The sequence below is a fragment of the Muscardinus avellanarius genome (genome assembly GCF_963383645.1).
Source record: "Muscardinus avellanarius genome assembly, chromosome: 3".
NCBI lineage: Eukaryota > Metazoa > Chordata > Mammalia > Rodentia > Gliridae > Muscardinus > Muscardinus avellanarius.
The window spans coordinates 41,461,749-41,483,008 of record NC_137788.1 but is presented as its reverse complement, the minus strand read 5'-3'; the positions used below and the strand labels follow the sequence as shown (position 1 = coordinate 41,483,008).

At 34.6% G+C, this 21,260-nt stretch overlaps 1 protein-coding gene across 4 annotated transcripts in view; it reads left to right on the top strand.

Annotated features, from left to right (window-relative positions):
- The window catches only part of SPATA6 (spermatogenesis associated 6), a gene marked incomplete at both ends in the record, with an annotated part of 131,963 nt that overhangs the window by 6,273 nt on the left and 104,430 nt on the right, over positions 1-21,260 (top strand). For all 4 annotated transcript variants that reach the window (XM_080690395.1, XM_080690397.1, XM_080690398.1 and 1 more), the window contains 2 exons: positions 18,102-18,239; positions 19,364-19,412. In XM_080690395.1, coding sequence (XP_080546521.1) covers positions 18,102-18,239; positions 19,364-19,412 — 187 coding nt within the window. The remainder of the gene's footprint in view (positions 1-18,101; positions 18,240-19,363; positions 19,413-21,260) is intronic.

The window sequence follows — 21,260 nt, the reverse complement described above, 5'->3', positions numbered from 1 at the left end:
GTGCATGATGAAAGGTAAAAATTTAGTTCCACCTTTCTACAGATAGATAGCTTCTCCCAGCACCATTTATTGTAAAGGCTGTCTTTACTCCAGTGTATGAGTTTGGCCCCTTTGTCAAAGATCAGTTGACTATAAGTGTGTGGGTTTGTTTCTGTATCTTCTATTCTGTTACATTGGTCTGTATGCCTGTTGTCGTGCCTATGCTGTTTTTACTACTTTTTCTCTGTAGTATAATTTGAAGTGAGGGATTGTGATGCCTCCTGCATGGTTTTTATTGCTGAGAATTGCTTTGGCTATTCTGGGTCTTTTCTTTTTCCATATAAAATTCATAACTGATTTTTCTAGGTCTATGAAAAATGTCATTGGTTTTCTGCAGTGTTGTTAACATGAATGGGTGTTGGATTTTGTCAAATGCTTTTTCCAGCATCTATTGATAGGATCATGTGGTTTTTGTTCTCAGTTCTATTTATGTGGTGAATAACATGTATTGATTTGTATATGTTGAACCAACCTTGCTTTTCTGGGATGTAACCAACGTGGTCGTGGAGTACAATTATCTTGATATGGTTTTGAATGTGTTATAGATAGTATTTTGTTTATAATTTTTACATCTATGTTCATCAAGGATATTGGTCTGTAATTTTTTTTTCTTGAGGTATCTTTATTTGGTTTTGGTATTAATGTGATAGTGGCTTCGTAGAAGGAGTTTGGGAGAATTTCATCTCTTTCAATTTCCCATAACAAGTTGTGATATATTGGGATTAGTTCTTCACTGAAGGTTTTGTAGAATTCAGCTGGAAACCCGTCAAGGCATGGGCTTTTCTTTGATGGCAGAATTTTTATTGTTCTTTCGGTTTCTTTGCTTGCTATTAATTGGTTTAGGCTTCTTATTTCGTCTTGGTTCAATTTAGGTAGGTTATATGTGCTTAGAAATGTATCGATTTCTTCCATGTTTTCCAGTCTATTGGAGTGTAAATTTTCAAAATAGTTTCTGATAATCCTTTGAATTTCCTCACTGTCTGTGGTGATGTTTCCTTTTTCATTTCTGATTTTAATGATTTTAATTGATTCTTTTGGTTAGTTTGGCCAGGGGTTTATCAATCTTATTAATCTTTTCAAAGAACCAGTTTTTTGTTTTGTTAATTCTTTGAATTGTTTTTTATTTTCTTTTCATTTATTTCTGCTCTGATTTCCTGCCTTCCGCTGGCTTCGGGATTAGACTCTTGCAGTGTTTTGAGGTCTTTGAGATATGTCATTAGGTTGTTTACTTGGCGACTCTGTTCTTCTTATGTGGGCACTCAGTGCTATAAACTTTCCTCTTAACACCACCTTCAAAATGCCCCATAGATTTTGGTATGTTGTGTCTCTATTTTCATTTAATTTCAGGAATTTCTTTATTTCTCCCCTTATTTCTGATTTTACCCACTCATCATTAAACAGTGTATCATTCCACCTCCATGTGTTTATATAGTTTCTTTTGGTTTTCCTGTTGTTGATTTCTACTTTATTCCATTAGGGTCTGAAAATATGCAGGGAATTATATTACATCTTTTGAATATGCTGGTGCTTGCTCTGTGGCCCAGGATGTGATCTATTTTGGAAATGGTTTCATGGCTACTGAGAAGAATGTATATACTGCTGTTCCTGGTTGAAATATTCTGCATATATCTATTAGGTTCATTTGGTTTATAGTTTTCTTTACTTCTGAAAAGTTTTTATTCATCTTTTGCCTTGAAGATTAAACTAGTGGCGTGAGTGGTGTATTGAAGTCTCCTAATATTATTGTATTTGGGTCTATTTGAGATCCGATGTCCTGAAGGGTTTGTTTTACAAATGTGCAAAACAAATGTGGGCGCACCCACATTTGGGGCATAAGCATTTACTATCGTTATATCTTCTTGGTGAATTATTCCTTTTAATAAAAGGAAGTGCCCTGCTTTGTCTCTTCTAATGTGTTTTATCTTAAAGTCTGTTTTGTTTAATATCAGCATTACTACTCCTGCCTGCTTTTGGTCTCCATTAGCATGTTATATCTTATCCCATCCTTTCACTTATGGCCAATGAATATCTGTGGCTATAAAGTGAATTTCTTACAAGCAGCATTTATTTGGATGTTTTTTAATCCATGTTGGCAATCTTTGTCTTTTAATTGGTAAGTTAAGACCTTTGACATTCAGGGTTAATATTGAAATTTGATTTTTGTTTCCTGCCATTTTGTGTTCTAGCCTCTATTTGATATAATGTTATTTCTTTTTTGCTTAGTTTCCCCATTGATCAACTTTATCTCTTGTCTGATTCTGAAATTTGCTCCTTTTTTTCTTTGTTATGGTTTATTTCTTTAAGTATTTTTTTTTTTTTTTTTAGTGTTGGCTTTGTATTCATGAGTTTTTTGAGATTCTGCTTATCTTGAATTATAACCTTGCTGGATATAGCAGTTTGGGTTGGAAGTTGTTTTCTTCCAGGGTCTGGATTACATCATACCAGTCTCTTCTGGCATTCATAACTTGGGTTGTAAAGTCTTGGGTGATTTTTATTGTTTTGCCCGTGTATTTCACCCTTTCTTTTGTTCTCACTGCTTTTAAGATTCTTTCCTTAGCCTCTGTGTTGGTCGTTTTGATTATTACATGCTGTGGGGAGGTCCTTCTTTGATCTTGCCTTAATGGTGTTCTGTATGTCTCCTGTACATGTATGTCCAAGTCTCTTTTCATGTTTGGTAATTCTCTGAAATTATTTCTCTGAAGAGATTACGAATGCCCTTGGTCTCTACCTCTATCCCTTCTTCAGTGTCATTTATTCATAAGTTAGGATGCTTCATTTCGTCCCAAAGTTGTTGGATGTTTAGGTTTTGTTGCTGTAATGACTTCTATATGCTATTGACTGTGCTTTCGGTTTTAAATAAAATGTCTTCTAAGAGTGATGTTCTGTTTTACATTTCATCTAATATTCTAGAATTTCTTTCTTTTTGCTGTCTTCATTTCATCTATTGGCTCTTTCATTTCATTCCAGACCTCTTCCTGATTCTTTCTTAATATCTCCATTTCCTCTTTCATTTCCCATACACTTGTTGTGAGGCCGTTCATTATATTGAAGATTAGGATTCGGAATTCTCCTTCTTGCATTTCTTGTAGGTTAGTGCTTGTGATTTCTCTTATATCCTCTTTGTTCTTATTTCTCATATTTTCAGGGTACACAGGCATGTTTTTCTGATGTCTTGCCATCTTTTTTTTTGCATGTGACTCTGTGGGTAATCTGTCTGATCCAATCTTAGCAGTAGGAATTTGGAGGTTTTAGCAGGTTTGTGTATGGGTAAGCAGTGCTTTTTTCAGTGGTGAGGGTTGGGTAAGGGGAGAGGAGCTGGAGTAATGGGTATAGGAGTGGAGTAAAGAAGAGAATATGATTAAGTTGAGTAAGAACTTATGTATAATAAGGTAGTATCTGGTTGAGAATGAGAGAAGGTTAGATAGGATTCTTATAGTTAGTAGAGTTTTTAGGTATGGAGATAAATAATTTGAATATAAAACAAGGAGATACAGTAAGAAAAAAAAGTATTAAGAGAAGAGAGTAGATAGGCCAGAATGAAAAGTTTGTAAAAGAAATGGGAAAGGGGCAAACAAATATACATAAAGTAAAAATAAAATTATAAAAACTTATAATTATGAATCAATATTGGGTCTCCATTGTTTGTGACAGTGCTTGAGGTATCCTAATGGTATTAATCTTATGGTCTCCTGCATGACTTGACTTCCCACTCAGTGTAGTTGTTACCCTTTATTGGTGGAATATGTGTTCTAAGACCCACCCCCGCCAGTGGATATTTGAAACTGCCAATAGTTAACAAATATGATTGAATGTTTTTTTTCATATTCACTAAGCTCTTATCTTTTGCTGTGTCTGGAACTTTTACAATTTGAGATGCAATTACAAAACTGCATGCATTTCTTTTTCTCCCTTGAAAATTTCCTGGATAGAAGATTGATTCTTACTTTGGATTTTAGCAATCTTGACATTTTTTTTCTTACTAAGTGAAGAACTTCCACATTTTCTATTAAAGGAAGTAATTTATGGCTTCTTTTAATTGCATATTTGAAGTGCTATCATCATTACTCTATTTTTTTTTTTTTTTTTAGTTTTTTATTTTTGAAACAGAGTCTCACTGAGTTGTGAAGGGCCTTGCTAAGTAGTTGAGGCTGTCCATGAACCATGATCCTCCAGTCTCTGCCTTCTGAATACTGGGATTACAAGGATGTGCCACCATGCCCGGCTCATCACTACTTTTGAATTTATATTAAGTAAAATAAGAGTTATATGAACACTAGCACTGTTACATCTTAATAGTCAATCTGATAATCAGGATGGATACTAAATTACTAATATGTGGGTAGTATGTACAGCATGGATCCTCTGAACAAAGGAATGAGTCACATCCCAGGCTGGATGGCACATGATAATAATTTATATTGTATTATGCTACCCAGAATGGCATGTAATTTAAAACTTATAAATTGTTTATTTCTGAAATTTTACACTTAATATATATATATTTTTTTAAATTTTATTTTTTTTATTGGTGCACTGTATTCATACATCATAGTGGGATACAAACTTTTGTAGACATACATGCACACATCGCCCAGTCAGCCCCCACCCGATCCCCACCCCATTCCCTCCCCATCCCTCCTTCCCATGCTTGGCTTAGTGGTTGACATCTAGTATTATAGCAATTTATCCAAAATTAAAAATGATAATCTCACATAACAGTTTCATTTGTCTGATACCAAGCTTTTGATGACTTAAAGATAACATTTCAATATTTCTTTTTGCTTTCTTTCTTACCAGAGAATTTTTTTTCCATTTTTTTAGGTGAAACTCTTATATTTATATATTTATTTTTCAGAAAAAATCTATCCTATTATGGAATATGGATTCTAGATACCCAAAACGATCTTGAAAAAGAACAAAGCTAGAAGATATATATTTTCTGATTTCAAACCATATAAAGCTACAATCATTGAAACTGTGTAGTACTGTTCTAAAGGCAGATATATAAACCATTGGAGTTAAATACAAGCCTAGAGCTAAATTCTTCCCTATATTATCAAGTTATTTTTGACAAGGTTTCCACGAACATTTGGTGGTGGAAATAATAATCTTTTAACTAAATATTGTTGAAAAATAATAAATTACATGGAAAAGAATAAAATTGGACCCTTACCTAATCCCATATACAAGTATTAACTCAAAATAGGTATTACCTAAATATAAATCTTAAGACTATAAACTTTTAGAAGAAAATATGGGCCATAAAACCTCACAACATTGAAATTGGCAGTGATTTCTTGGATATGATTTCAATGGCACAGGCAACAGAAGAGTATACAAACTCTCTAAAAAATAAAAAAAATATTGTATAACCAAAGACAATGTAAACAGAGTTAAAAGTTACTAATAGAATTGGATAAAATATTTCCAAATGCTATATCTGAAGGTATATTAATATTCCAACTAGAAATCCTAAAAATTAACAACAATAAAGGCAAACAATACCCTTTCGAGATAGGTAAAAGACTAACATAAATAATGAATCTCCACAGATAACCAATCTTAGTTGTCTGTTGGATGGAAAATCTTGTTTCTCTGGTTCTGGTGAGTGTTACCTATTTCTTCTTTGTAGTTAATCTCTTTGAGTATTTTCTCTAGCGCTGGTTTTGAAGACATAAATTCCTTCAGTTTCTGTTTGAGATGGAAGCTTCTTATTTTTCCATCTAATTTGATAGAAAGTTTTGCTGGGTAGAAAATTTTTGGCTGGAAGTTGTTTTCTTTCAAAGTTTGGAATATGTTACTCCAAGCCCTTCTGGCTCTCATGACTTGGTTTGGGAAGTCTGGAGTGATTCTAATTGGTTTGCATCTGAATGTCACTTGGCCCTTTGTTTTTGTTGCCTTTAAGATTCTCTGCTTGGCTTCCACATTGGTCATTTTGACAATTATGTGGCATGGGGATCCTCTTCTCCGATCCTGTCTAAAGGGAGTTCTATAAGTTTCCTGGACCTGTGTATCAACCTCTTGCTCTATGTTTGGAAAATTTTCTGCTATTACTTCCTTGAAGAGATTGTTGATCCCTTTGGTTTCACTTTCTTTTCCCTCCTCTATTCCAATTATTCTTAGGTTAGCTCTCTTAAAATGGGCCCATATTTCTTCAATGTCAGATTCCTGCTGTCGGATATTTTTTCCTAGATTAGAAACTATGCGTTCATTTTTGGAATGATCATCTTCTAAGAGCGAGATTCTGTTCTCCATGTGTTCTAATAGGTTTTTTGTGGTTTGAATTGAGGCCTTTACTTCATTAATTGCATCCTTTATCTCTTTTTGGCTCTCTCTGAGTTCTTTTCGAAGCACCTCTATTATTTCTACAGTTATTTTCCTGATATGATCTTCTAGAAATCTCTGATTTTCTGTTTTATTGGGTTCTGATGTTGTGGGGTTGTGGGCATTCATTGCTGCAGTGTTATTCCTCTTTCCCATGATTTCGGAGGTTTGTGCCTTCTCTGGGTTCTTCCCTTGGGTCACTATGACTTCACTTAAGGTGCTCTGGATCTCGAGTTAGTAGTATCTCAGACCCCACTACTCCTTTACTGGGTTGTATCACAGAGTCTCCGACCCAGGGAGTCGATAGAGGCTGCTTTAAACTATGGGGGGTGCCAAGTTGCACGTTCTCCTATGGTGTGATATCTCTGCCACCACCACTCTCCCACTGGGTCAAGTCCAGGAAGTACAGTACTGGGATTTCTCCTCTGTGGCCCGCAATTTGACTCACTGTTCTTGAGTTTGCAGATGTAGCTGTACTGGACTCGTTGAATTCGCTGCTGCTGCCGCCGGTGGCAATATGGCGCCGCTGCTATGCCCTTGGCCGTGAGGCTGGCTTTTTTCTTCTTGGTTTTGAATTCCACTCTGAGTCCTCGCAGCATGTGCTGAGCTCAGCCACTGGGAGCTTTAGATGCTCCCTGCGCCGAAAGATCCCGCCTAGCTGTTCCGCAGTGGCTCACCTCGGCTTTCTGTAGCCGTCCGGTGAATTCGCCACTGCCGCCGGCAGTATGGCGCTGCTGCCACGTCCTCGGGCGTGAGGCCGGTGTATCTCCTCTGTGGCTCTGAGCTCTGTTCTCAGTCCACTTTCTCTCTGGAGCCTGGTGATTTTTTTGTTTCTCTGGTGATGGTGTTTTCTGGCTATGAAAGGCGCTGATTTTGTGGTAATTGAGATTGGTTGTTAGCAGGACTCTTAAGCCCCGCTTTTCTAGGTCGCCATCTTCCCGGAAGTCAACTTAATATTTTTTGAACTGGTGTTGAAACCACAAAAAGTGAAACCACAGATGGAGATAATACTATATAGAGATGAAAACCTATTTTTCATCTATAATTTTTATTTTTATAAATGTTAAAGTTTAATAATATAACAAAATAATCTGTCTTATGTACAAATACAGTCTTTTCTGAAGAAAGATTTTAAAATGCAGTCCATTTTTCAGGAATTTCCATGTAAGCCGAGGAAATCATATGCCTTATTTTTTTATTTTTTTATTTTTTAGTGGTACTGGGGTTCCTGGAAACCCTTCTACCTCCAGGCTACACTCCCAGACCTATTTTATAGTTTTTTATTTGGAAACAGGGTCTCTTAAGCCAGCAAGGCTGGCTTTGAACCAGCGCTATCCTCCTGTCTCCACCTCCCAAGCGTGGGAATTACAAACGTGCGTCACCATGCCCAGCAGCATATACCTTATTATATTTGATAAGACTGTTTGGAAAATCATGGCACCAATAACTTTACTGCTTGTGGTTTTAGTTGCCAGTATGTGACACTTTTCATCCCACGTTTGAAACTATAAATTTCACATAGATTCTGTGTAGGTACAGATATACCTTCCAGTTTAGTCCTGCTCAGGCATTTACATGTAGAAGTATATATTTTGTAATTGTTTTCATATTATTTTATATTTCAGTTAGTATATTAATTTATATTTATACATATATGTAAGTTACAAAATATTTATTGCGAAATTGTGAAAGAAAGCTTTTTTTTTTTTGTGGTACTAGGGTTCCTGGAAACCCTTTCTACGTCCAGGCTATACTCCCAGATCTATTTTTTTTATATTTTTTATTTGGAAGCAGGGTCTCTTAAGCCAGCGAGGCTGGCCTCGAACCTGCGCGATCCTCCTATCTCAGCCTCCCAAGCACGGGGATTACAAGCGTGTGCTACCACGCCTAGCCAAAAAAAGCTTTTTGATGATTTTAAAATGGAGACTCAGTTCTTAGAAGATTCAGAAATGAAATCTTGGGTTATTATATTAGTTTCCTAGGACTTCTATGAAAAAATCCTGAGAATTTTGTGGCTTAAAATAACAGAGATTTATTCTTTCACATTCTGGAAACCAAAAGTACGAAGTAAAGGTGTCCGCAGGGCAAAGCTCAATCACAAGGGTCTAGGGGAGAAGGCAAAAATTCTCTTGCCTCTTCTAGCTGGGCTCCAGGGATATCTAGGATTGTAGCTGCACAACTCCAATTGTGGTCTTAGAAAAATTTTTTTGTGACTAGATTGTTCATTTCCTTTTTCCTTGAGGGACATAGAGATTTTTTTCTTATTATAAAGTATATTTTGAACACTAAACATCTATTGATTTTATGCAATGTAATTTATAAGCATTTTGTTAAGCTTATATTTCACTTTGTTTTTATTTCTTTAATAGTGCTATATATGTATATATAATTTTCTAAATTTTGTTGATAGTAAAGAATGTGGAATTTAAAAAATTAATATTTTTACTTTAATTGAAAGGCATTTTATGCATTTATCATGTGCTATTGAATTTTAAAAATTAACTTTTTAGGATGTTTTTAAATTAACTTTTTATGGAACTGTAGCATATATTTAGAAAGTACACAAATACTGAGTGCATAATCACTAATAATTAAAATTAGAATATTATCAGCATCCCAGATGTTGCTTTGGGCTTCTTTCCTCCTGGTTCCTATACCTATTTTCCTCCCCCTTCTACACAATATTAGCTTGGACTTTTGAAATCTTGCTTGTTCTGTGTGTGTGTGTGTGTGTGTGTGTGTATGTATGTATGTATGTATGTATGTATGATGAATTCTTTTATGTCTATGTTTTTAAAAATTAATCTATGTGATTTTATGAGGCAGTAGTAATTTTCTTTTTTATACTATAGACTGAACCCATGGGAATTCTACCTCCAAGCCAGTTATATTTTATTTCTTATTTTGAAACAGGGTTTTACTATGTTGCCTAGGGTCTTGCTAAGTTGCTGAGGCTCACCCTGAACCTGTGATCCTCCTGTCTCAGCCTCCTAAGTACTGTTATTAAAACATTTTAACGTTTCTTTACCCTGAATCTCCATAATCCTCCCACAAACCACTTTCAAAGGCTTCTAGGTCACATGGTAATGTATTATAACAGCAGTGGTCTCTCTGAGTACCTATTTCTTTTTTAGTTAGCTTTGTTTTTCTTTGTGGTACCAGAGATGGAACCCAGGGGTATTGTATCTCTGAGCTACACCCCTATTTTTTTAGTCTTTTTATTTTTGAAGCATGGTCTCACTGAGTTGGGAAGGGCTTCATTAAGTAGCTGAGGCTGTCTGCGAACCATGATGCTCTGGTCTCTGCCTCCGGAATGCTGGGATTACAAGCATGCACCAACACGCCTGGCTTTTAGTTAGTTTTTGATGTTATGACCAAAACACCTGACAAGAACAACTTAGAGGAGGACAGGGTTATTTTGGTTCATAGTTTCAGAATTCTAGTGATGGTCATCAGGCTTCAAGGAAGAAACATCATGCAGGAAGGGCATGGTGGGAAAAGGTGCTCAGCTCACATCAGGTGGGAAGCCAAGAGGTAAAATAGAGGGGAGGGGCTGGACAAAACAGTTCCAAGGCCATGTCCCAAGAGATTTACCTCCTCCAGCTGTATCCACCTCTAAACCTTGCTGCACTGGGGACCATGCAGGAGCCTTTTGTGGGGCATTCTAAATCCAAATCATAAATCTCTTCTACTACACCTCCCAAACACACATACAGGTATTTCTCTACACATAAGCATACCTGTTTCTTTTATTGTGTACAATTTTACATTGTACACAATTGAACATTGAGGTAATGTATTAGGCCCCAGAGAAACAGCACCAATAAGATAGGTAGATAGATAAGAGGGCATTTATTTTGGGAGTTGATTCTGGAGGCTGAGCAATGCCATGATCTACTGTCTACAAGCTGGAGAACTGGCAAGCTGCTGATGTAGTTCAGTCTGAGTTCAAAGGCCTGAGAGCCAGAGGAGCCACTTGTGTAAGACTCAGAGCATAAAAGCCTGAGAGCCTGCAGTTCTGTTGTCTAAAAGTACAAGATGAATGTCCCACCTCAAAAGAAGAGAAAAAATTGCTATTCTGCTTTTTTGTTTCATCTTGACCCTTAACAAATTGAATAATGCCTGTCTACTTTGGTGAGTACAGATCTTTAATTCAGTCTGCTGATAAAAATACCAATTTCTTCTGGAAAGACCCTCACAAACACACCCAGAAATAATGTTTTTACCAGCTATATGGGTATCTCTTAACCCAGTCAAGTTGGTGTGATAATTAGTCATCATAGGTACTGAGCAAGGTCTTAATGATAGTGATTACGTTTATTTTCTTCCACTCTAATATTTATTCACTTGTTAGAAATGCTATTTACTTGAAAGTTATATCATTTGTTTTCTCTGTCATTATAACATCAAGCTTACTTTGAAATACATTTAATTCCATATTTTGTCTGCTTGATCTACAAGTTTGTAATGAAGATATAGTAAACTCTCCCCTAGGATTACTTTATCTTTGATATGTTTTAGTATGCTGTCATATATATATATATATATATATATATATATATATATATATATATACACATATATAGATATGTGGGTTTATTTCCACTTATTCTTTTGTGCACTAGGTTATACTTTCCATCTGAGAATTTATGGTTGTCTTTAGCTCTGGAAAATTATTGCTTATCCTGTCTTTGAACATTGTTTCTCCTGTTTTCTCTTTACTTCTGAGAGTGCTGTGAGATATATGTGAGAACACTTATTTATTCTACATTTCTTAAGTTGTGCATGTATGTAAAATAGCTTTTTTCTTCTTATTCCTAAGAGTTAATTAATTAATTATTATTATTATTTTTTGTGGTACTGGAGATTGAACTCAGGGGCATTCTATCTCTGAGCTATACCCCCAGACCTATTTTATATTTTATTTTGAAACAAGTTCTTAAGTTACTGCATGCTGCCCTTGAACCTGTAATTTTCCTGTGTTAGCTTCCCAAGTACTGGCCTTACAGGTGTGTGCTGACACACCTGAATTTCAGTGTTAAATTATTATTTACTTCTTAATTTAATTCTTATCTCCATTATTGAGATTTTTTAACTTCAGCGAACATTTTTTCAAGATTCTCATTTAATCTATCTTTTTAAATGTGTTCTTTTCATTGTTACTTGTTTTAATTTCAACATTTAAAAATATTTTAGAGAGTATTTTTCTTACTAGTTTACGGATCATAAACATTATTTTGAAATTTTTAGACTATGTAAATTAATTTTTATTTGAAGAGAATTTATCTTGTCAATTTTCTTAACTTGCTTAGTGCTTAAAAATGACATTGAGAGCTGGGTATAGTGGTGCAAGCTTGTAATCCCGGCATTCAGGAGCCTGAGACAGGAGGATCGTGGGTTAGGACAGCCTCAGCTACGTAGGCCCTTTGCAACTCAGGGAGACCCTGTTTCAAAGTAAAGAATAAAAAATGGGGCTGGAGGTGTAGTTTGGAGGTAGAATGCTTCTGGGTTCCACCCCCAGCATCTTAAAACAAAAAAAGAATAAAATAGGACGGGGGCTATAGCTTGGAAATATAATGACCCTGGGTTCCAATCCTAATATCACACACACACACACACACACACACACACACACACACACACCTGAAATATTGAAAATGTAGATAAATTTTGAGAGAATTGAAATCCTGACAATACTGAGTCTTTTAACCCATGAACCTGGTATTTCCATTTATTTAGATCTTTTTTTCTTCCAGTGATGTTTATAGTTTTCAGTATTTACATATTTTGTTAAATTTATACATATTTTGTTAAAATTATACATAAATGGTTCAGTTTTTTATGCTCTTATTAATGGGAGTTCCAATATACATTGTTATTGCCAGTATGTAGTTATACCTTGTGACTTTAATTTTTCCTTATTATTTCATGTAGCATATTTGTAATAGGCCACGATTACAATTATGTTGCCTTAAAATATATTTTGCTTCTTCCTCTTAATCTGGATGACTTTTCTTTCATTTTAAAATATCTTTTTTCTTAGCCAGGAATAGTGGCTCATGCCTGTAATCCCAGTTCTTGGGAGGCTGAGACAGGAATATTTGAGGTTCAGGCCAACCTCAGAAATTTGGCAAGGCCCTTAGCAACTTAGTGAGATCCTGTTTCAAAATAAAAAATAAAATAGGGCTGGGGATCTAGCTCAGAGGTAGAAAGCCCTGGGTTTAATCTACAGTATCATAAAAACAAACACACACACAAATCCTTATTTTTGTTCTGCACTGGCTAGAACTTAGGGTACATTGTGGAGTAGCAGTGTTGAGAGTGGACATCCAACACTTTTGTTGATGTTGGGGAACAAGCATTCAATCTGTCAAGGTTAAGCACCTTTGTTGCGAGATTTAGGCTTTCTCACCGATATTCTTTATCAGTTAAAGAAATTTTCTTCAGTGCCTAGATTTCTGAGAGCTTTTATCATGAATAGAATTTATATTTTATTCAGTACCTTACAAAATAAAAAATTAATGGGAATTTCTAAGATTTAATGCTATAATATATATTGATAGGCCATCTTTTCATTTTATGTAACTGCAAGCATTTTTTTAAAATTTGTCTTATAGTTTCTTCCTTGACCCATGAGTGACTTAGGGCTCTATTGTTTAATTTCCAAATACTTAGGTATATTTTCCAGATACTTTTCTAATTTATCTCCTCTGGTGAGAAAATGTACTTAACATTATTTTTGTTCTTTTATGCTTATTGATACTTGTTTTATGGCCTATCATATCCCTTGGCGAATATTTTATGTGTAATTGGAAAGAAATGTGTATCCTATTGTTGGATGGAATACTATAAATGTCAATTAGGTAAAATTACTGAATGTTGTTTACATCTTCTATATCTTTAATGATTACTTGACTGCTTATCTTAGCAATTACTGAGAAGTCTTTAAGTTATATAATTTTTGCTTTATTTACTTTGACACCATATAATTAAGTGCTTACATATTTAATTTTGTCTTATCAATCAAAATTTTAATTAATCAGAAATGTTTCACTTTATCCTTGGTAATCTTTCTAAAGTTTACTTTATATCATATTAAGATAACCACTGCAGCTTTCCTATGATTAGTGATTATAGGTATATCATTTTGTCATTTTACTTTTATTCTTTAACTAGGCTTTAGTTAATGAAAACTCAGAGTGGAAACCAAATCTAATTGTTTCTTGTTTGGTGGTTTTGGACTTTGGGCAACTAAGGGGGAAATTTGCAGGAAGCTTTTCCTGTGCTCACAAGGACAGAAACAAGGAAAGGTCAGTTGGCCCTTGAGTCTGAGGAAAATCCTAACACCTTATTATTTTCTATTTGTCTGATTTGGTATTCTTTTTATTTTTTATTTATTTTTTGATGGTACTGGAGGTGGAACCCAGGGCCTTTTCTACCTCTAGGCTATACTCTTATACCTTATTTGGAAATATGGTCTCACTAAGTTGCTGAGAGCCTCACTAAGTAGCTGAGGCTGGCTTTGAACCTGTGTGATCCTACTATCTCAGCCTCCCTAGCGTGGGAATTACAACTGTGCACCACCACACCAGGCAGCTGATTTGGTATTCTTTAATATTTCTTTTCCTGCTTTCTTTGTGAAAAGCTGCTGAGTGTTGTTTTAAAAACGGCAGAATTTGTAGCACTGTGGATGAGAAAAGAAACGATGTCTTCTCATATTATCTTAAAAATTGAAAGGAAACTCTGGTTCCAATGAACACAATTAGAGCAGTGCTGTCTATTAAAATTTGAATCTTCAAATTTAAGCAGAGAATGTACTTTAAAATTTTGTAGTGCCTACACTAAAAAAGCTAAAAGTAGTAGATAAAATTATTTTAATAGCATATTTTATTTAAATCAATATAATAAAAATATGATCCTTTTAATATATAACCAATATAGAAGTTATTGAGATATTTTACATGTTTAATACCAAAACATGCATTCAGAATTCCATATGCATCTTACACTTACAAGCCATCTGTAAGTTGGACTAGCCATATGTAAAGGCCTGTGTGGCTAGCAGCTACTGTGTTGAACAACACAGATTTAGGGGAACTCTATGACCATTTTGGTTTTAATGAGGCAGAGTAGGAAATGACTCTCATAGAATATTTGCTGAGAATTGAATCATCTTGATTCTAATCATCAATTGTAAATAAATTAGAGTAAAAGTGGAAGATAGAGTAAGGGGGAATCTAGTCAAAATAACGGGCACAAAAGGCAATATTGACTGTTGTATACAGAGGTACATGAAGTCTTAGTCATTTACTCAATGCAATAGACTATGTGAAGATAGGAGATTATATAATTTTTAAATTAACAATAAAAATAGCTAATATAGATGAATGTTCTGTCAGGCACTGCTCTAAAACCTTTAAAATGTTTATATCTTCTTTGGGCTTTTAAAAATAATTGTATTGATGCATTGTAATTATACAACATGGTGATATCCAGAGATACATTTATACATACACACATGATTTGGTATGATTTCTTTTGAATCCCATTCCAATTTCCCTCTCCTACCTGTGAGTAAGATTGGTAGTGATACCTTTACGTTTGAACATAACATTATTTCATCTATTTTCTTCTTCAGGCTTTTTTTTTTCTCTACCTTCTTCCCTACATTCCCTTCTATACCTTTACTGGTCTCATTTTATCTGAAGTCCTTTTACTTTCCTATTTTTTTCTCTAGCTTCCACATATAAGAGGAAACATATGACCATTGGCTTTTTGAGACTGGCTGATCTCACATAGAATAATTTTCTCATGCTCCATTCGTTTTCCTACAAATGGCATAATTTTGTTCTTTTTATGGCTGAGTAAAACTGGCTTTTGTGTATATACCATAACTTTTATCTATTCATCTGTTGATGGATACCTAATTTGGTTCTATAATTGGGTTATAGTGAATTGTGCTGATATAAACATGGGTATGCAAGTATAACTATAGTATTTTAACTTCTTTTGGAAAGATTTGGAGAAGTGGTTTATCTGGGGCTTGTGGTGGTTCTATTTCCTAGTCCTTTAAGAAACCTCCATATGAATCTCCATAGTGGTTGTATTAATTTATAATCCCATAAACAGTGTATATGAGTTCTTAATTCCCCACATCATTGCCATCATTTATTATTGTTTGTATTCTTGATGATTGCCATTCTAAATGGAATTAAATGGAATTTCAATGTAGTTTTGATTTGCATTTCCCTAGTTGATAATGATATTGAACATCTTTTAATATATTTATTGGTCATTTGTATTTCTTCTTTTGAAAAGTGGCTATTTAGTTCAATTTTACAATTTTGATTGTGTTATTTGACTTTTTAATACTAAGTTGCTGAGTTCTTTGTTCTACACAGTAGTTCTCTACCAGATGAGTAGATGGCAATGATTTTCTCTCATTCTGTAGGCTCTCTTCAGATTGATTGTTTCACTTGCTGTGCAGAAGCTTTTTAATTTGATGCCATACCATTTATTAATTATTGATTATATTTTCCTTGCTTGCGGTATTATTAAGGAAGTCTCTACCAGTGTTTGTATACTGGAGAGTTGGTCCTCTGCCCTCCTCTACTAATTGCACAGTTTCTTGCCAAATTTATAGGTCTTTGATTCATCTTGATTTGACTCTTATGCAGGGTGAGAAATTTGGGTCTAATTTAATTCTTCTACATATAGAAGAATTTCTCAGCATCACTAGTTGAAAAGGCTATTTTTTTCTAGAATAGGTTTTTGGCTTCTTTGCAAGAAATCAACTGGCTACAAGTGTTAGTATATGTTTCTATTTCTTCCATTCTATCCCACTGGTCTATATATTTGTGCCTATACCATGCTATTATTGTTAGTATAGCTTTGTAGTATAATTTAAAATTATGCATTGTGATTTTCCTAGCATGATTCTTACTCAATTACTGTGGCTATTCTGTATCTTTTATTCCTTCACATAAATTTTATGATTGTTTTTTCTAACTCTGAGAATGACATTGGTATTTTGATAGAAATTGTACTGTATCTGTAGATTGCTTTTGGTAGTGTGGCCATTTTGACTATATTTTCTGCTCATCTGAGAGAAAAAAATATTCTTTAGTGTTCTATATTATTTATTGTGGAGGTATTTTATATCCTTGGTTAGGTTTATTACTGTTATTTTTGAGGCTTATTAGAAATGGAAATATATTTTGGATTTCTTTTTCAAAGATATGTGGTTGGTATATAGAAAAGCTATTGATTTCTGTATGTCAGTTTTGTATTTTGCTACTTTGCTGAGTTTATTATCGCTAGAAGTCTTCTAGTTGATGTTTTTGGATCTTGTAAGTATAGAATCATCTCAAAATAAAGATAATTTCACTTCTTTCCCTATTTGTAGCCATTAAATATCCTTCTCTTGCCTTATTTCTCTGACTAGAATTCCATAAATAGGAAAGATGATAGTGGGCATCTTTGTCTTGTTCTGATTTTAGAGGAAATACTTTTAGCTTGATTGCATTAATTCATTCTTATGGCTCGCTTACTTTGTCACTTAATTAGTAGGTCACCTCAACTTTCTTGAGGGGTTGTGCTGTTTTCATATATAAAATATCTGGAGCTGAATTAGATAATCTTGAAGTATTTTAACATTGAAAGTCCATCACCAAATTTATAATAAAAAGTGAGACCCATCACCTCTATTAAAATGCATATAGATAATAATCTCTCCTTAAGAGAACTTTAAAATGATATTAGAATTTAAAATGTATTTACTTGTGTATAACAGATTTATAATAAATATCCAAATTAGATTGAATTGAATCATGGCAGCTGATGTTTTGTATAGGAGATGGCAGTTGATGTGTGTCTTGTCGGGTAGTAGGAGTAAATGGGAAGAAATGGAGTGGAGTAATAAGGAGTTATCACTCTTTACATTATATTTCAATGCAATGAAATATAGAGTGGAGGAATGTGGGGCAAAGAAGTAATGTATGTTCAAAGAACAAAAATAGATCCATTGAATGTATTGTTAGGGTGTAGGATATTGGATAATATTGCTATGTTGGATTTAAAACCTAGGGAATCTTTAATATCCTCTTAAGAGTATGATTATTCCCTAATAATGGAATACAGTAGACACTAGATAGACTGTACCATGTATTATTTAGAAACTCTACTTTTTCTGCCTACACTTTGTGTCATCATAATGATAACTGCACTTGAATATTTAAAAATACTTCCTGTGGCTAGAAACTTTCAATTCACCAGCTTTGAAGCTATCACATTGCTTTTTTGTCATAATGCTTTTGATGAGTTTATCTATGGGCGGCTGTTTAGGGTTATTGTCCTCTAGTATGTTTCACTTCTGCTGAGTGTTAATCATTTGTTCTGATTAAATGGCTCTGAATAACTTTGTCAGCATCTACCATAAAGTGGGAGCCTAGGGCTGACTGTTTAAAACTATTAGTGTCTGTTCTAAGAGCCTGTACATAGAACTTTAAGTGTGACACAAATAACCAAGTGGAAGTTCATAGATTTTTTTAGAGCAATGAAAAGTATAAAGGTGTTTTATGTGACTCTGCAAACACTAGAATTTTATTCCTCCTTTTTATTTGTGAATAATTTCATTATATTATCAGATCACTATTTTATGTAAGTTTCATAAATTGTTTTATTATGATAGTTCAGGGAATTTATAAAGCAATTATATCCATTTATCTAATTTCTTTCAGGTAACTTGTCCAGGAGTAGTGCTGAAAGACAAGGAGGATATCTATCTTAGCATCTGTGTGTTTGGCCAATACAAAAAGACACAATGTGTCCCAGCCAACTTTCCATTGGTCTTCAATGCCAGAATGGTGTTTGAAAAGGTGAGTTTAAATATCAAAATATATATTAACAAACTAAACATATCAAGGTGATTTCAATTATTAGATGAAAGTACATAACAAAAATTATTATTGATGACTATGTGCTTTGGTTTAATTTGGAATAAAAGCTTTGTCTTAAATTTAGAAGTTTGAAAATAAATGTCTATTATATTTATGCATTGAAGAGTCAGTTGACTTTTCCCTCTGATGAATCAGTTTGCTTCTAAAATTGTCTTAGTAAATATTATGTAAACCATAGCACCTTGAGTTCTAAATAATTTTCATAAAAATAAAGAAACCATTAATAGGAAAGAATGCATCATGTTTTACTTATGATTATTTTAGACTACTTGTATGTCTTTGTTTCTTTCCAAACTGTTGCTTTCAATTATTACCAATTATATTTTTTCTGTTTTCTTTCTTCGTGTCCCTCCCTCTCTCCCTCTCTCCCTCCCTCCCTCCTTCCCTTCCTTTTCTATTTCCTGTCTTCCTTTCTCCTTCTTTTTATTCCTTCATTCTTTTTTATTTTCTCCATAAATAATTGCCCAGTACCTGCTCTGTTCTGTGGACTGTTCTAGAAACTAAAGACATATGGTAAAACACTTTCCTTTTGGAGCCTAATAAGTTCATGAATAGAATAAATAATAGGTGAAGGAATTAGGGATAATCTTTTTTAACAGGTGGTCAGAGAAGAGAATATCATTTAAACTGACCTTGAATTTTGACACTGTGTCAATTATTTGAAGGTTTAGTAGGGGAAAGCATTCTACCCAGAGAAATAGGCAAATAAAAGGGCTTCCTACTGGGAATAAACTTGCTGGGTTGGAGGAACACCATGCAGGCCAGTATGATCATGGGAACCAATACAAGGAAGAGTGCTAGCACATCAAGTTAGAAAGGGAGTCAGAGCCAGCTCAAATTTTATTTGAAAAATCTCCGTATAGTAATCATGGGAAATGAAATGAAATTTTATGAATGAAATTATAATTTTCATGAATGTCAGAACCGTATTTGGAAAGAAATATTTTGTGAATAAGAAGGGAATAAAAAGCAAAGATGGTCTCCTATATATCTTTCTTTCACCTCATTTTCCCATCCTGTGCCCCTGTGCTCTTCCATTCTAGGTGTTCCCTGAAGCAGTAGACCCTGGAGATGTAGTTGCACAGCTTGAGTGTAAGTATTTAACTTTTAAATTTCTGATTCTAAGACATTTTAGAATTCATCATTTATATGTTCTTTAATCCTGAGTTAAATATAAGTTTAAAATAGTCTAATAGAATTTCAGAAATCTTGATCTAAAACTTTTTGTACTTTTCAGAATACACCTAGAAATAAGGAAATTATTTGCTGTAGAGAGCCTGAGTATTATTCTTCATCTTCTTTTAGTCTACAGAAAATGAAGGATTATTTAAATTTATAATTGGTTAAATTTGTAATTAGTATTTGCGATAAAAGGATAAAGATTATGTTAGGCAGGATTATTTTCTTGCAAACAAAACTATGTTTTTGGGGTTTGTGTGTGTGTGTGTGTGTGTGTGTGTGTGTGTGTGTGTGAGTCTGGGAATGGAATACCCAGAAGCATTCGACCTCTAAGCTACACCTCCTGTACTATTATTTATTCTTTATTTTGAAACAGGGTCTCACTAAGTGGCAGAGGGCCTTGTTAAGTGGTGGAGAGCCTCACTTAGAAGCTGAGACTCTGTAAACTGCGATCCTCCAGTCTCCACCTTCCAAATGCTGGGATTACAAGCATGTGCCATCACACCTGGCAAACAAAACTATGGGTGTTTTTTGTTTTTCTTTTTTGTTTTTCTTTTTTTGGTGGTACTGGGGTTCCTGGAAGCCCTTCTGCCTCTAGGCTATACTCCCAGACCTATTTTATACTTTTTATTTGGAAACAGGGTCTCTTAAGCCAGCGCGGCTAGCTTCGAACTTGCGTGATCGTCCTGTCTCCACCTCCCAAGCGCAGGGATTACAAGCGTGCGCCACCATGCCAGTCTTCTTAAAACTATGTTTTTAACTTCAGCGAATTATAACTCAAAAGAGTAAATAATAGAAGATCAAAATAAGGGTAGAATAATATATATGCCTTTGTATTTTGTATTATATTCATTAAGTTAATAAATTATTTGAAAGACATTTTTTTTATTTTTTGTGGTACTGGGCTTTGAACCCATAGTGCTCTACTCCTGAACTACACCTCAAGTCCCTTTTTATTTTTTATTTTCAGATAGGATCTTGCTAAGTTGCTGAGGCTGGCCCTGCAAGTGTGTGCCACCATGCCCGGCAAAAGACATTTTTTAAGCCTGTGGATAACTATAAATTTTTCAAAATACTGCAAATCAACTACAAAATGTACAACTCTTTGTGAGACCAGTAATTCAAAAGTTTATACTCTGGGTACAGTTATTGAGCTCTGGATATGAAATGAGAATATGTTATATATCTTCAAAATAAGAAAGTACTCTGGGATCAGCAGACTGATCTAACATATAACTGTGGCTCAAAGGGCTGTATGTATAGGGCATCATCATTATTGACTGTCCCCTTCCCACCGCCTCCCTTCCTGCTCCTCTGAAATTCTAGCAATGCAGAAACATGGAACCTGGCACCATGCCAGAACCTCAGTGTACAGGGAGGAAGCAGGACCTTGCCTATTTTATTGGAGCTTATGTGTGAGACTTTTCTCACTAGCCCATATGACAAGATGTCTTTTTAGTTTCTGGGCATCACACATTATATATGGCTATTTATCTGTTTATTTTCTTTTTCTAAATATAATAGTGTCCCACCTTTTTTCTTTCTTTCTTTTTTATTTTTTGGTGGTACTGGGGTTCCTAGAAGCCCTTCTACCTCTGGGCTACACTCCCAGACCTATTTTATACTTTTTTATTTGGAAACAGGTTTTCCTAAGCCAGTGCGGCTGGCTTTGAGCCTGCATGATCCTCCTGTCTCCACCTCCCAAGTGTGGGGATTACAAGCGTGCACCACCAAGCCCAGCCTTTTTTCATTTTTAATGCT